Source organism: Osmerus eperlanus, chromosome 1 (genome assembly GCF_963692335.1).
Source record: "Osmerus eperlanus chromosome 1, fOsmEpe2.1, whole genome shotgun sequence".
Taxonomy (NCBI): Eukaryota; Metazoa; Chordata; class Actinopteri; order Osmeriformes; family Osmeridae; genus Osmerus; species Osmerus eperlanus.
Window position 1 is genome coordinate 26,487,998 of NC_085018.1, and position 12,652 is coordinate 26,500,649.

Here is a 12,652-nt window from a genome sequence, read left to right on the forward strand (position 1 = left end):
GTCAGATACAGGGTCGGATACAGGGTCAGATACAGGGTCAGATACAGGGTCAGATACAGGGTCGGATACAGGGTCGGATACAGGGTCGGATACAGGGTCAGATACAGGGTCAGATACAGGGTCAGATACAGGGTCAGATACAGGGTCAGGGTCAGATACAGGGTCAGATACAGGGTCAGATACAGGGTTGGATACAGGGTCAGATACAGGGTCAGGGTCAGATACAGGGTCAGATACAGGGTCAGATACAGGGTCAGATACAGGGTCAGATACAGGGTCGGATACAGGGTCAGATACAGGGTCAGATACAGGGTCAGGGTCAGATACAGGGTCAGATACAGGGTCGGATACAGGGTCAGATACAGGGTCAGATACAGGGTCAGATACAGGGTCAGATACAGGGTCAGGGTCAGATACAGGGTCAGATACAGGGTCGGATACAGGGTCGGATACAGGGTCAGATACAGGGTCAGGGTCAGATACAGGGTCAGATACAGGGTCAGATACAGGGTCAGATACAGGGTCAGGGTCAGATACAGGGTCAGATACAGGGTCAGATACAGGGTCAGATACAGGGTCAGGGTCAGATACAGGGTCAGATACAGGGTCAGATACAGGGTCAGATACAGGGTCGGATACAGGGTTGGATACAGGGTCAGGGATAGAAAGACAGTGTCAGAAGAAAAGGAGGAGGGGTTTACCGGGGAGGAGAGGGCAGAGTGGTGAGAGCAGCCAGGCGGTCAGTACTGGTGCTCAGTGGAGAAATAGCACCCAGACGAGCCTGTGCTGCCTGCAGGAGGGAGAGAGAGAGAAGGGGGGAGGGGGGAGGTGGAGAAAGAGAGAGAGGATGTGAAAAGGAAGGGAGAGAGAGAGGGGGAGAGAAAGGGGAAAGGAAAGAGATGGGGCCGGAAATTAGAATTAGACATATAGAGGAAGAGAGTGATAGACAGAAAGAGAAAATGGAAAAGTCCCACAGTAAAGCTGTTAGAGACAGTCAGGAACCCCCACTCATTCTAATCTATTCAAAAACACAACAGTAGGTTGAGTCAACGATTATGAATGAATGGAGTGATTATCCTTAAAAGCTACAGCAGAATGGACCTGCAGACAAATTGAAATCTCTATTAACTCATGTAAGCAATTGACAGCTGAATTGTTATCCACATTTATACCCAGTGTAATCCACTTACTAGCAGTGTTTGGCTAATTGTGTTCGTCCATTCAGTTAACTGGTCCATGTTGGTGTCCATAAAAAAAATATTTAGATTGCAAGGTGTACCAGGAAGTGAGTGAGGTGTACCAGGAAGTGAGTGTGAGGTGTACCAGGAAGTGAGTGAGGTGTACCAGGAAGTGAGTCAGGTGTACCAGGAAGTGAGTGTGAGGTGTACCAGGAAATGATTGAGGTGTACCAGGTAGTGAGTGTGAGGTGTACCAGGAAGTGAGTGAAGTGTACCAGGAAGTGAGTGTGAGGTGTACCAGGAAGTGAGTGAGGTGTACCAGGAAGTGAGTGAGGTGTACCAGGAAGTGAGTGAGGTGTACCAGGAAGTGAGTGAAGTGTACCAGGAAGTGAATGTGAGGTGTACCAGGAAGTGAGTGAGGTGTACCAGGAAGTGAGTGTGAGGTGTACCAGGAAATGATTGAGGTGTACCAGGTAGTGAGTGTGAGGTGTACCAGGAAGTGAGTGAAGTGTACCAGGAAGTGAGTGTGAGGTGTACCAGGAAGTGAGTGAGGTGTACCAGGAAGTGAGTGAGGTGTACCAGGAAGTGAGTGAGGTGTACCAGGAAGTGAATGTGAGGTGTACCAGGAAGTGCAGACTCACTGCTGTCCTGTGCCAGGCCGGCCCCGGGGCAGAGGAGCAGCAGAACCTTACAGCCCCCAGCCTGGATCAGCTCTATGGCCCGGGTGTGAGAGATGCCCTGGGTGGGCTCCCCGTTGATCTCCACTATCTGGTCCCCCACCTGCACACACACACACAGGCATCTTGATTACTCAAGAATAACATGAATGAAACACCAAAAGACAAAGTGTCTTCATGTAAATGCTGTTGTTACTCTACAAAGCTCTAATCTGGGTCCACACACACACCTAACACACACATACACTTAACACACACATCAACATCTTACACACACCAACACCGACACACACACACCAACACACACTCATACAAACACACACACATATACAAACTCACACCACACACAGCACCCCTCCACAGCGTCAGACTCACTCTGATCCTGCCGTCCAGCTGGGCCGGCCCGTCCTCCGCCAGGCGCAGGATGTATAGCCCCCTGTTGTACTCCGTCCCCCCGCGCAGGCTGAAACCAAACCCCCTCTCTCCCCGGTCCAGCTCCACCGTCAGGCAGTCCTGCTCACACACACACCAACACACACGTACATACACACACACACACGTACACACACATAACCAAACACACACACATACACACACGTACACACACACACACAGACACATTAATGCTGTCCTAGATTTGTACCAGAGTGATAGGGAGGGAGGGAGGGAGGGAGGGAGAGAGAGTGCTTGCCTGTTTGGGGCCTGTAACACACAGTGTTCCTTGGTCGCCCACAGGAAGTGTCTTGTATTCTGACCAGCTGACTTCCTCTCTGTTCTCCTCCAGGTCCAAGTTGAAACTGGAACACACAGCGCTGTTACTTAGCAATCACACACTCACACAGCGCTGTTACTTAGCAATCACACACTCACACAGCGCTGTTACTTAGCAATCACACACTCACACAGCGCTGTTACTTAGCAATCACACACTCACACAGCGCTGTTACTTAGCAATCACACACTCACACAGCGCTGTTACTTAGCAATCACACACTCACACAGCGCTGTTACTTAGCAATCACACACTCACACAGCGCTGTTACACACCTACTTACACACACACACACACTCAATCATGTGCACACTCACTTAAGTTAAACACACTCGCACATGATCTACACACACACACCGTAAATTCACACACAACATATAATGTACACACACACACACAGGTCTTACTGCTCGTCCTGCTGGGCAGACAGGGTCCTGTGCTGGGGGGCGGGGCTCTGCTTAGCTGAGCTGGCTCCTGAGGGGGGGCCCTTGTACTCTGAAACACACAAACACCAACTATGACTAACCATCAGCATGTACACACTAACACTAACCATCAGCATGTACACACTAACACTAACCATCAGCATGTACACACTAACACTAACCATCAGCATGTACACACTAACACTAACCATCAGCATGTACACACTAACACTAACCATCAGCATGTACACACTAACACTAACCATCAGCATGTACACACTAACACTAACCATCAGCATGTACACACTAACACTAACCATCAGCATGTATACACCCTTTCCATCTCTCTCTCCCTCGCCATCCTCCTCCTCCTCCCCCTTCCCTCTCCCCCTCCCTCTGCCCCTCCTCCTCCCCCCTCCCCCTCCTCCTCCTCCTCCCCCTCCTCCCCCTCCTCTCCCTCCTCCTCCCCCTCCTCTCCCTCCTCCTCCCCCCTCCCCCTCCTCCTCCCCCTCCTCTCCCTCCTCCTCCCCCCTCCCTCTTCTCCCCTCCCCTCCCCCTCCTCCTCCCCCCTCCCCCTCCTCCTCCCCCCTCCCCCTCCTCTCCCTCCTCCTCCCCCCTCCCCCTCCTCCTCCCCCTCCTCTCCCTCCTCCTCCCCCCTCCCTCTTCTCCCCTCCCCTCCCCCTCCTCCTCCCCCTCCTCCTCACCGTCCTCGGGCACCACGGTGAGTGTGACACAGAGGCCCGCCTCCTTGATGAGCAGCACAATGTCGTTGTGTGACAGCTCGATGATGGAGCGCCCGTTCACCGCGGAGATGCGGTCTCCCACGTTCAGCACGCCGCAGCGCTCTGCCGGGCTGCCCTCGATGATGCGGCCAATCTTGTGAGGGATCACTGCGCACACACACACACACGGAGGGATATGCATACAATCAGACTAGATTCTAGAACACAGGGATGGAGATGAGGGTGATGATGTCACACACGCAGGGAAGGAGATGAGGGTGATGATGTCACACACGCAGGGAAGGAGATGAGGGTGATGATGTCACACACGCAGGGAAGGAGATGAGGGTGATGATGTCACACACGCAGGGAAGGAGATGAGGGTGATGATGTCACACACACAGGGATGGAGATGAGGGTGATGATGTCACACACACAGGGATGGAGATGAGGGTGATGATGTCACACACGCAGGGAAGGAGATGAGGGTGATGATGTCACACACACAGGGAAGGAGATGAGGGTGATGATGTCACACACACAGGGAAGGAGATGAGGGTGATGATGTCACACACGCAGGGAAGGAGATGAGGGTGATGATGTCACACACGCAGGGAAGGAGATGAGGGTGATGATGTCACACACGCAGGGAAGGAGATGAGGGTGATGATGTCACACACGCAGGGAAGGAGATGAGGGTGATGATGTCACACACACAGGGATGGAGATGAGGGTGATGATGTCACACACACAGGGATGGAGATGAGGGTGATGATGTCACACACGCAGGGAAGGAGATGAGGGTGATGATGTCACACACGCAGGGATGGAGATGAGGGTGATGATGTCACACACACAGGGATGGAGATGAGGGTGATGATGTCACACACGCAGGGAAGGAGATGAGGGTGATGATGTCACACACGCAGGGAAGGAGATGAGGGTGATGATGTCACACACACAGGGAAGGAGATGAGGGTGATGATGTCACACACGCAGGGAAGGAGATGAGGGTGATGATGTCACACACACAGGGATGGAGATGAGGGTGATGATGTCACACACACAGGGATGGAGATGAGGGTGATGATGTCACACACGCAGGGAAGGAGATGAGGGTGATGATGTCACACACGCAGGGATGGAGATGAGGGTGATGATGTCACACACACAGGGATGGAGATGAGGGTGATGATGTCACACACGCAGGGAAGGAGATGAGGGTGATGATGTCACACACGCAGGGAAGGAGATGAGGGTGATGATGTCACACACACAGGGAAGGAGATGAGGGTGATGATGTCACACACGCAGGGAAGGAGATGAGGGTGATGATGTCACACACACAGGGAAGGAGATGAGGGTGATGATGTCACACACGCAGGGAAGGAGATGAGGGTGATGATGTCACACACGCAGGGAAGGAGATGAGGGTGATGATGTCACACACGCAGGGAAGGAGATGAGGGTGATGATGTCACACACGCAGGGATGGAGATGAGGGTGATGATGTCACACACACAGGGAAGGAGATGAGGGGGATGATGTCACACACGCAGGGAAGGAGATGAGGGTGATGATGTCACACACACAGGGAAGGAGATGAGGGTGATGATGTCACACACGCAGGGAAGGAGATGAGGGTGATGATGTCACACACGCAGGGAAGGAGATGAGGGTGATGATGTCACACACGCAGGGAAGGAGATGAGGGTGATGATGTCACACACGCAAGGAAGGAGATGAGGGTGATGATGTCACACACGCAGGGATGGAGATGAGGGTGATGATGTCACACACACAGGGAAGGAGATGAGGGTGATGATGTCACACACGCAGGGAAGGAGATGAGGGTGATGATGTCACACACACAGGGAAGGAGATGAGGGTGATGATGTCACACACGCAGGGAAGGAGATGAGGGTGATGATGTCACACACGCAGGGAAGGAGATGAGGGTGATGATGTCACACACGCAGGGAAGGAGATGAGGGTGATGATGTCACACACACAGGGAAGGAGATGAGGGTGATGATGTCACACACGCAGGGAAGGGGCGCAGCTCTCACCTCCCAGCGGGGGGCGGCTCTTGGAGGTGAGAATGACAAATCCGAAGCCCTCGCTGTCCCTGCGGTGCAGCGTGATGTCGAAGGAGGGCTGGTCCAAGCCACTGAAGGGCGTCTGCAGGCGGGGCAGGCGGGGGGAGCCATTGACCAGTGCTGGGGACAGGCTCTGAAAGGCCTCCTCCTCCGTGGCGTCTGGAACACACACACACACAGCCTGACGCGCTACTGGAGGACTGACCTCTGGACATCACCGTATATGAGTGTGTGTGTGTATAGGCGGGTGTATGTGTGTGTATATGCGAGTGTATGTGTGTGTGTGTGTGTGTGTGTATATGCGGATGTGTGTGTATGTGTGAGTTTGTATATGTGGGTGTATGTGTGTGTGTATGTGTGTGTATATGCGGGTGTATGTGTGTGTATGTGCGGGTGTATGTGTGTGTGTGTGTATGTGTGAGTTTGTATATGCGGGTGTATGTGTGTGTGTGCTGACCTCTGTAGATGACCTTCCTGCGGACGGTGAGCAGCACCTGTCCGTTGCGAGCAGCGTTGGTCATCAGATCGAGCACCTGCTTGTGGGAGCGTCCCTTCACCATGATGCCGTCGATACCGATCAGCTCGTCTCCTGCTCTCAGACGCCCGTCCTTCTCTGCTGCTCCCATGGCAATGATGGCACCGATGTACACCTGGCACAGGGGGGAGGGGACAGGAAGTGAGAGGTGACAGGAAATCAGGTGACCAGAAGTCAGAGAACACAGGAAGTCAGAGGAGACAGGAAGTCAGAGAACACAGGAAGTCAGAGGAGACAGGAAGTCAGAGCAGACAGGAAGTCAGAGGAGACAGGAAGTCAATGGGTGCTTGGTCAGATGGTGTGCTCGTCTGGGAAGATGTCGACACAGTAACCATAGAAACATAAATGCTCCATTCCAGCAGCAGTGTTCCTGGAGGATCTTACTGGCTGTTCCGGCCCCTCTCCTCCCAGGACACGGAAGCCGAAGCCCGTCTCCTGGTCCCTCTTGATGAACACATCCAGGTCTCTGGTGAAGGGTTCTGCACACAGGTCAGGGGTCAGACAGGGGTCAGACAGCCCGCTTGAGGACCGATCATACAGAGACAACATTGCTGAGTAGGTCACAGTCATTTAAATTGATCAGATTATCACAATGATTTAGTCAGACAGCCACCAACCAGTTAATCAATAAAACATGTGTACCTGTCTGTCTACCTGCCCAACTGTCTACATGTGTACCTGTCTGTCTACCTGCCCACCTGTCTACATGTGTACCTGTCTGTCTATCTGCCCACCTGTCTACATGTGTACCTGTCTACCTGCCCACCTGTCTACATGTGTACCTGTCTACCTGCCCACCTGTCTACCTGCCCACCTGTCTACATGTGTACCTGCCCACCTGTCTACATGTGTACCTGTCTACCTGCCCACCTGTCTACCTGTCTACATGTGTACCTGTCCACCTGTCTACCTGCCCCCCTGTCTACATGTGTACCTGTCTACTTGCCCACTTGTCTACCTGCCCACCTGTCTACACGTGTACCTGTCTACCTGTCCACCTGTCTACATGTGTACCTGCCACCTGTCTACATGTTTACCTGTCTACCTGTCCACCTGTCTACATGTGTACCTGCCCACCTGTCTACATGTTTACCTGTCTACCTGCCCACCTGTCTACATGTTTACCTGTCTACCTGCCCACCTGTCTACATGTGTACCTGTCTACCTGCCCACCTGTCCACGTCTCTACTCACGCTTGCTCTCCAGCAGGGCACGGGACTTGAGGTACATCTCTGTAGCCTCCCTCTTGGGGGAGGCGGAGCCTAGCGTGAGGGCGTGGTAGGGGAGGGGCTGGGGGGCGGAGCCTAGTGTGAGGGCGTGGTAGGGGAGGGGCTGGGGGGCGGAGTCAGGGAGACAGTCCAGACTCTGGGTGCTAGCTGTCATCTCCTGCTTCTGACACACACACACATCAGCCAGTTAGAACACATACAGTACATACACACCCCCTCATGCAGATTAGCCAGTTAGAGCACACACAGCCCTGCTTCCACCCCCAGCCATTCCACGCTTCAACCCATTAACCCCCCTACCCCAAACAATCACCTGAGAAGATAAACGCTGAATGAGAGAAATTAACACTTTTCACAACAAACAAAAGGAGGCATGCTGAAATAAAATCAACATTCAAATCTAAAGCTTCTGTTTCAAAACATGTAATTAGATGCTGAGGTGGGGTATCAACTGAAAGAAAAAGGTCTTTGGGAGGAGGAGGAAGAGGAGGAGAAGAGGAAGAAAGGAGAGGAGAGGGAGAAGGAGAAGGAATATAACTCTAGACTCACAGGTTTGAGGCTCTTAACAGGAGAGGTGTGACCTGCAGAGACCAGACGGAAAGAAGGAATGAACACATTGTGTATATATGGAACGATTTCACAAGAAACTAACCGGACAACAATATCCACCTCATCACTGAACATTTGATTCCTCACATCATGAAAGGAGGGAAACGTGGGTTAGGGAAACCCATGTTTCCCTAGAGTCAAGCTAACATTTTGGTTAACTTTAGCTAGCTTGCTACCCACATGACTAACTGGTTGTGAGCAGACAACAGACATTCAGCAAATTGTTGTTTGATTAGATAGATTGTTTATTGATTAGACATGGGGAAACATACAAGAAAACTGACACCCTATTTCTTTAACTAGAATAACTAGCAACGGTCTGAAATGTATAAAATAAAATATTACGCAATGTCGTTATATATTGAGTCAACCTTTAGATCTGTAGATGTTCTTACGTATAGACATAGTGGCTATGACAACAAGGATAAATATAGCCTACTTCTACACTGGAAACGCTAGAGCACTAAGAAAGACAAATGTGATGACATTCACAAAGCAGTAAAAGGTTATTTTGCTGCTGCTCAACAACAAAAACAGATGGAAAGTGAAAAGTTGCTAAATCTCCCTAAATTGGGTGAGATCACACTGGCATCCCTTCCAGCAGAGGGCGCCGCCTCACAGAGAGAGCGCTGGACAGCTGGGAAGCAGACAAGAAAAACCAAGCTGTGATGAAAGGAACTCCAGGGGGTTGAAACATCAGCAGAGCGGCTCCACCAGTGAACATCTCTGGGTTATTAAAGATGAACAGCACATGTACGTGGGAACTCATGGACAGACTTGAGGAGAGAGAAAGAGAGATGGAGGGAAAAAGAGAGGGTGAGAGAGAAGCAGAGAGAAATTCATGCATAAAATCCAATGACCAATCCTGCTCTTTCTCCTTATGTAACTGTACAGCACACCCCCACACACATCCTGGCTCACAGACTGTTGCAACAACTCAGGCTATACACGCACACACACAAACGCACACACACACACCCTGCAGAGCCCCTGGGGCAGAAAGGAGAATACAGGGTTAACAGAGCATGCTGTGGCAGAGAGACCAGGCCTGCATGGTCAACCACACACCCAGGAATTGGCATGATTATCAAGCATGGGCACACTGGAGGACCCAGGACACCTCCTCTCCCTTCCTGCATCCATCTCTCTCTCTCTCTGTCTGTCTCTCTGTGTCTGTCTCTCTCTCTCCATCCCTGCATCCCTCCCTCTCTGTTCACCATCTCATCTGCTCTTCTCCTGCTCCCCCCCCAGCCCCTGCCCTCTTCCACCCTCCAAGCCAAAGAGTCGTATCAAACTAGGGTTTAATCTGCCATTAGCTACTCCACTGGAGGGCTGAACCCTGCCCCCCTTACCCAGGGTTGAGCTGTGTGTGTGTGTGTGTGTGTGGGGGGGGGGGACGTGGCTGTGGAGCTGTCCGCCTGGAGGACCCCAACACTAAGGGCCACACCCTGATTATCTCCGGTAGTTAATAGGGCTGTGAGGAGCACTGGTGAACAGCCTCCTCCTCCCCCTGGTGCTGTGAGGATGATCAAAGCAGATCCAGGCCTCATCCTCATGTGTTGCTGTCTCCCCCCGGGCGAGGGAGATGGATGAGGGAGACATTAGAAGGGTGCTCCTCCCCACTTCCTCCCCCCTCCTCCCCCGTTCAGGCGGCAGCAGCATGCAGTTCCCCTCTCTGAGAGCCCTGGCTGACTGCAGACACTAACAGGAGTAGTGGCACGGGTGTGTGTGTACGTGCGTATATGTGTGTGTGTGTATATGTGTGTGTGTGTATATGTGTCTCCGCAGTGTGATGGTCAGGGTGAATCTCTCTCCTCTAACATCTCTATCATTACTGGGATCAGGAGACTGGAACCCACCGCTAGAATGTAATCATTCTACTATGGAAAAACAATCATGCAGAGAAAAGCAGGTGGAGAGAGAGGTGGAGAGAGAGGGAGAGAGAGGTGGAGAGAGGGGAAGAGAGATGGAGAGGGGAAGAGAAATGGAGAGCGAGGTGGAGAGAGAGGGAGAGAGGTGGAGAGAGGGGAAGAGAGATGGAGAGGGGAAGAGAAATGGAGAGCGAGGTGGAGAGAGGTGGAGAGAGAGGGAGAGAGGTGGAGAGGTGGAGAGAGAGGTGGAGAGATGGAGAGAGGGGAAGAGAAATGGAGAGCGAGGTGGAGAGAGAGGGAGAGAGGTGGAGAGAGAGGTGGAGAGAGAGGGGTGGAGAGAGAGAGGTGGAGAGAGAGGGAGAGAGGTGGAGAGGTGGAGAGAGAGGTGGAGAGAGAGGGGTGGAGAGAGAGAGGTGGAGAGAGGGGAAAAGAGATGGAGAGAGGGGAAGACATTCACCTTGATAGAAACCATTCAAAAAAAATGATGTTGTATTGTACAGCAGCAGAGATCATTCTTTCCTCCCACTTCCTGTTCCCAGAGAGAAGCCACAGAACAGAAGAACACAAGTAGAACACGTACTGCTGTCTACTCCTCTTGTTTCTATGGTAACGGTATCCCCTCCCCTTCTGCCCATAGTCAAGGTACATCTCACTATGGGCAGAAGGAACTCCCTACCGGCAGTTCCTTCAGGATGTCCACCACCTTCTCTCTCCCCCTCACCCCCTCTCAGCACCACCTTCTCTCCCCCCTCACCTCCTCTCAGCACCACTTTCTCTCTCCCCCCCTCTCAGCACCACCTTCTCTCCCCCCTCACCTCCTCTCAGCACCACCTTCTCTCTCCCCCCCTCACCTCCTCTCAGCACCACCTTCTCTCCCCCCTCACCTCCTCTCAGCACCACCTTCTCTCTCCTCCCTCACCTCCTCTCAGCACCACCTTCTCTCCTCCCTCACCTCCTCTCAGCACCAGCAGGTTGACCTCCCTCCCTCACCTCCTCTCAGCACCACCTTCTCTCTCCCCTCACCTCCTCTCAGCACCACCTTCTCTCTCCCCTCACCTCCTCTCAGCACCACCTTCTCTCTCCCCTCACCTCCTCTCAGCACCACCCTCTCTCTCCCCTCACCTCCTCTCAGCACCACCTTCTCTTTCCCCTCACCTCCTCTCAGCACCACCTTCTCTCTCCCCTCACCTCCTCTCAGCACCACCTTCTCTCTCCCTCCCTCACCTCCTCTCAGCACCAGCAGGTTGACCTCCCCCCCTCACCTCCTCTCAGCACCACCTTCTCTCCCTCCCTCACCTCCTCTCAGCACCACCTTCTCTCTCCCCTCACCTCCTCTCAGCACCACCCTCTCTCTCCCCTCACCTCCTCTCAGCACCACCTTCTCTCTCCCCTCACCTCCTCTCAGCACCACCTTCTCTCTCCCCTCACCTCCTCTCAGCACCACCTTCTCTCTCCCTCCCTCACCTCCTCTCAGCACCAGCAGGTTGACCTCCCCCCCTCACCTCCTCTCAGCACCACCTTCTCTCCCTCCCTCACCTCCTCTCAGCACCACCTTCTCTCCCTCCCTCACCTCCTCTCAGCACCACCTTCTCTCCCCCCTCACCTCCTCTCAGCACCAGCAGGTTGACCTCCCTCCCCACCGGCAGCTCCTTCAGGATGTCCACCACCTGTGCGTGGCTGAGTGCCTGCACGTTGTGGCGTTCCACCTCCTTAATGACGTCCCCCTTCAGCAGTCCGCGGCACCACTGTGCATCCAGGATCATCTTCACCTTCTGGCCCAGGGGGCAGTCTGCGATGGCGAATCCAAACCCCCCCGGCCCCTTCATGAGGGGCACGCTGACCAGCTCTGGCTGCAGCATGGCCCCCGCAGCCTCGGCCTGACGCCCCCCGCCGGGCAGGGCGGCCACCACGGGCCGGCCGCTGGCGTCGGTAGTCACGTAGTGGAGCTCCTGGGAGGAGCCGTGCAAGGCCTCTCCCTCCACCAGGAGAGGCTGGCCGTTGAGGAGGGGCACAGCCGTCACCACATCGCCCCCCTGGAGGCCGGGGGCTGGGGGGGGCGGGGGGTCGTCGCTGGTCAGGTCCACGTCCGGGGGCAGAGGGTAGCCCCTGCAGAGCACCATGTCCACGTACTGGTTGACGGGGATGGACTGGAACATCAAGACCACCTCTGGGTGGGTCTTACCCAGGACACACGTACCGTTGATCTCTACGATCACATCACCTGGAGGGGGGAGGGAGGGGGGAGGGAAGGGTGAGGAGAACGGGGGAGAGCAGGAAGAAGAAGACATTCCTATTAAATACCGAATATGAAGGAGGAGATATGAAGACTGAATATGAAGACATTCAGGACCTTCTCTGTGGAAGAAGCAGGATTCGGACAGGAAGCTTTGACTTGATCTTCCTCATCATGAACGCCCTGTTCCCTCTCTCCATCACACACAGCAGCTTGTGCCCTCCTCCTCTACTCCTATCTACCCTCGTCTTTCATCTCCTCCTCTCACCCCCTCCTCTCCTCCTCCCCTCACCCCCTCCTCT

General features: G+C 53.6%; 1 protein-coding gene across 5 annotated transcripts in view; it reads right to left on the reverse strand.

The window, feature by feature from the left end:
* The window catches only part of LOC134029587 (membrane-associated guanylate kinase, WW and PDZ domain-containing protein 3), an 87,370-nt gene that overhangs the window by 2,706 nt on the left and 72,012 nt on the right, over positions 1-12,652 (reverse strand). The window contains exons 10-21 of one of the 5 annotated variants that reach the window (XM_062473798.1): positions 11,721-12,338; positions 8,187-8,218; positions 7,602-7,800; positions 6,793-6,887; positions 6,331-6,523; positions 5,844-6,032; positions 3,757-3,942; positions 3,035-3,122; positions 2,547-2,652; positions 2,231-2,368; positions 1,802-1,958; positions 702-790 (exon numbers count right to left, since the gene is read on the reverse strand). In XM_062473798.1, coding sequence (XP_062329782.1) covers positions 741-790; positions 1,802-1,958; positions 2,231-2,368; positions 2,547-2,652; positions 3,035-3,122; positions 3,757-3,942; positions 5,844-6,032; positions 6,331-6,523; positions 6,793-6,887; positions 7,602-7,800; positions 8,187-8,218; positions 11,721-12,338 — 2,051 coding nt within the window. In that variant the 3' untranslated portion in view covers positions 702-740. The remainder of the gene's footprint in view (positions 1-701; positions 791-1,801; positions 1,959-2,230; positions 2,369-2,546; positions 2,653-3,034; positions 3,123-3,756; positions 3,943-5,843; positions 6,033-6,330; positions 6,524-6,792; positions 6,888-7,601; positions 7,801-8,186; positions 8,219-11,720; positions 12,339-12,652) is intronic. The other 4 variants (XM_062473805.1, XM_062473777.1, XM_062473788.1 and 1 more) reach the window with 4 other exon arrangements.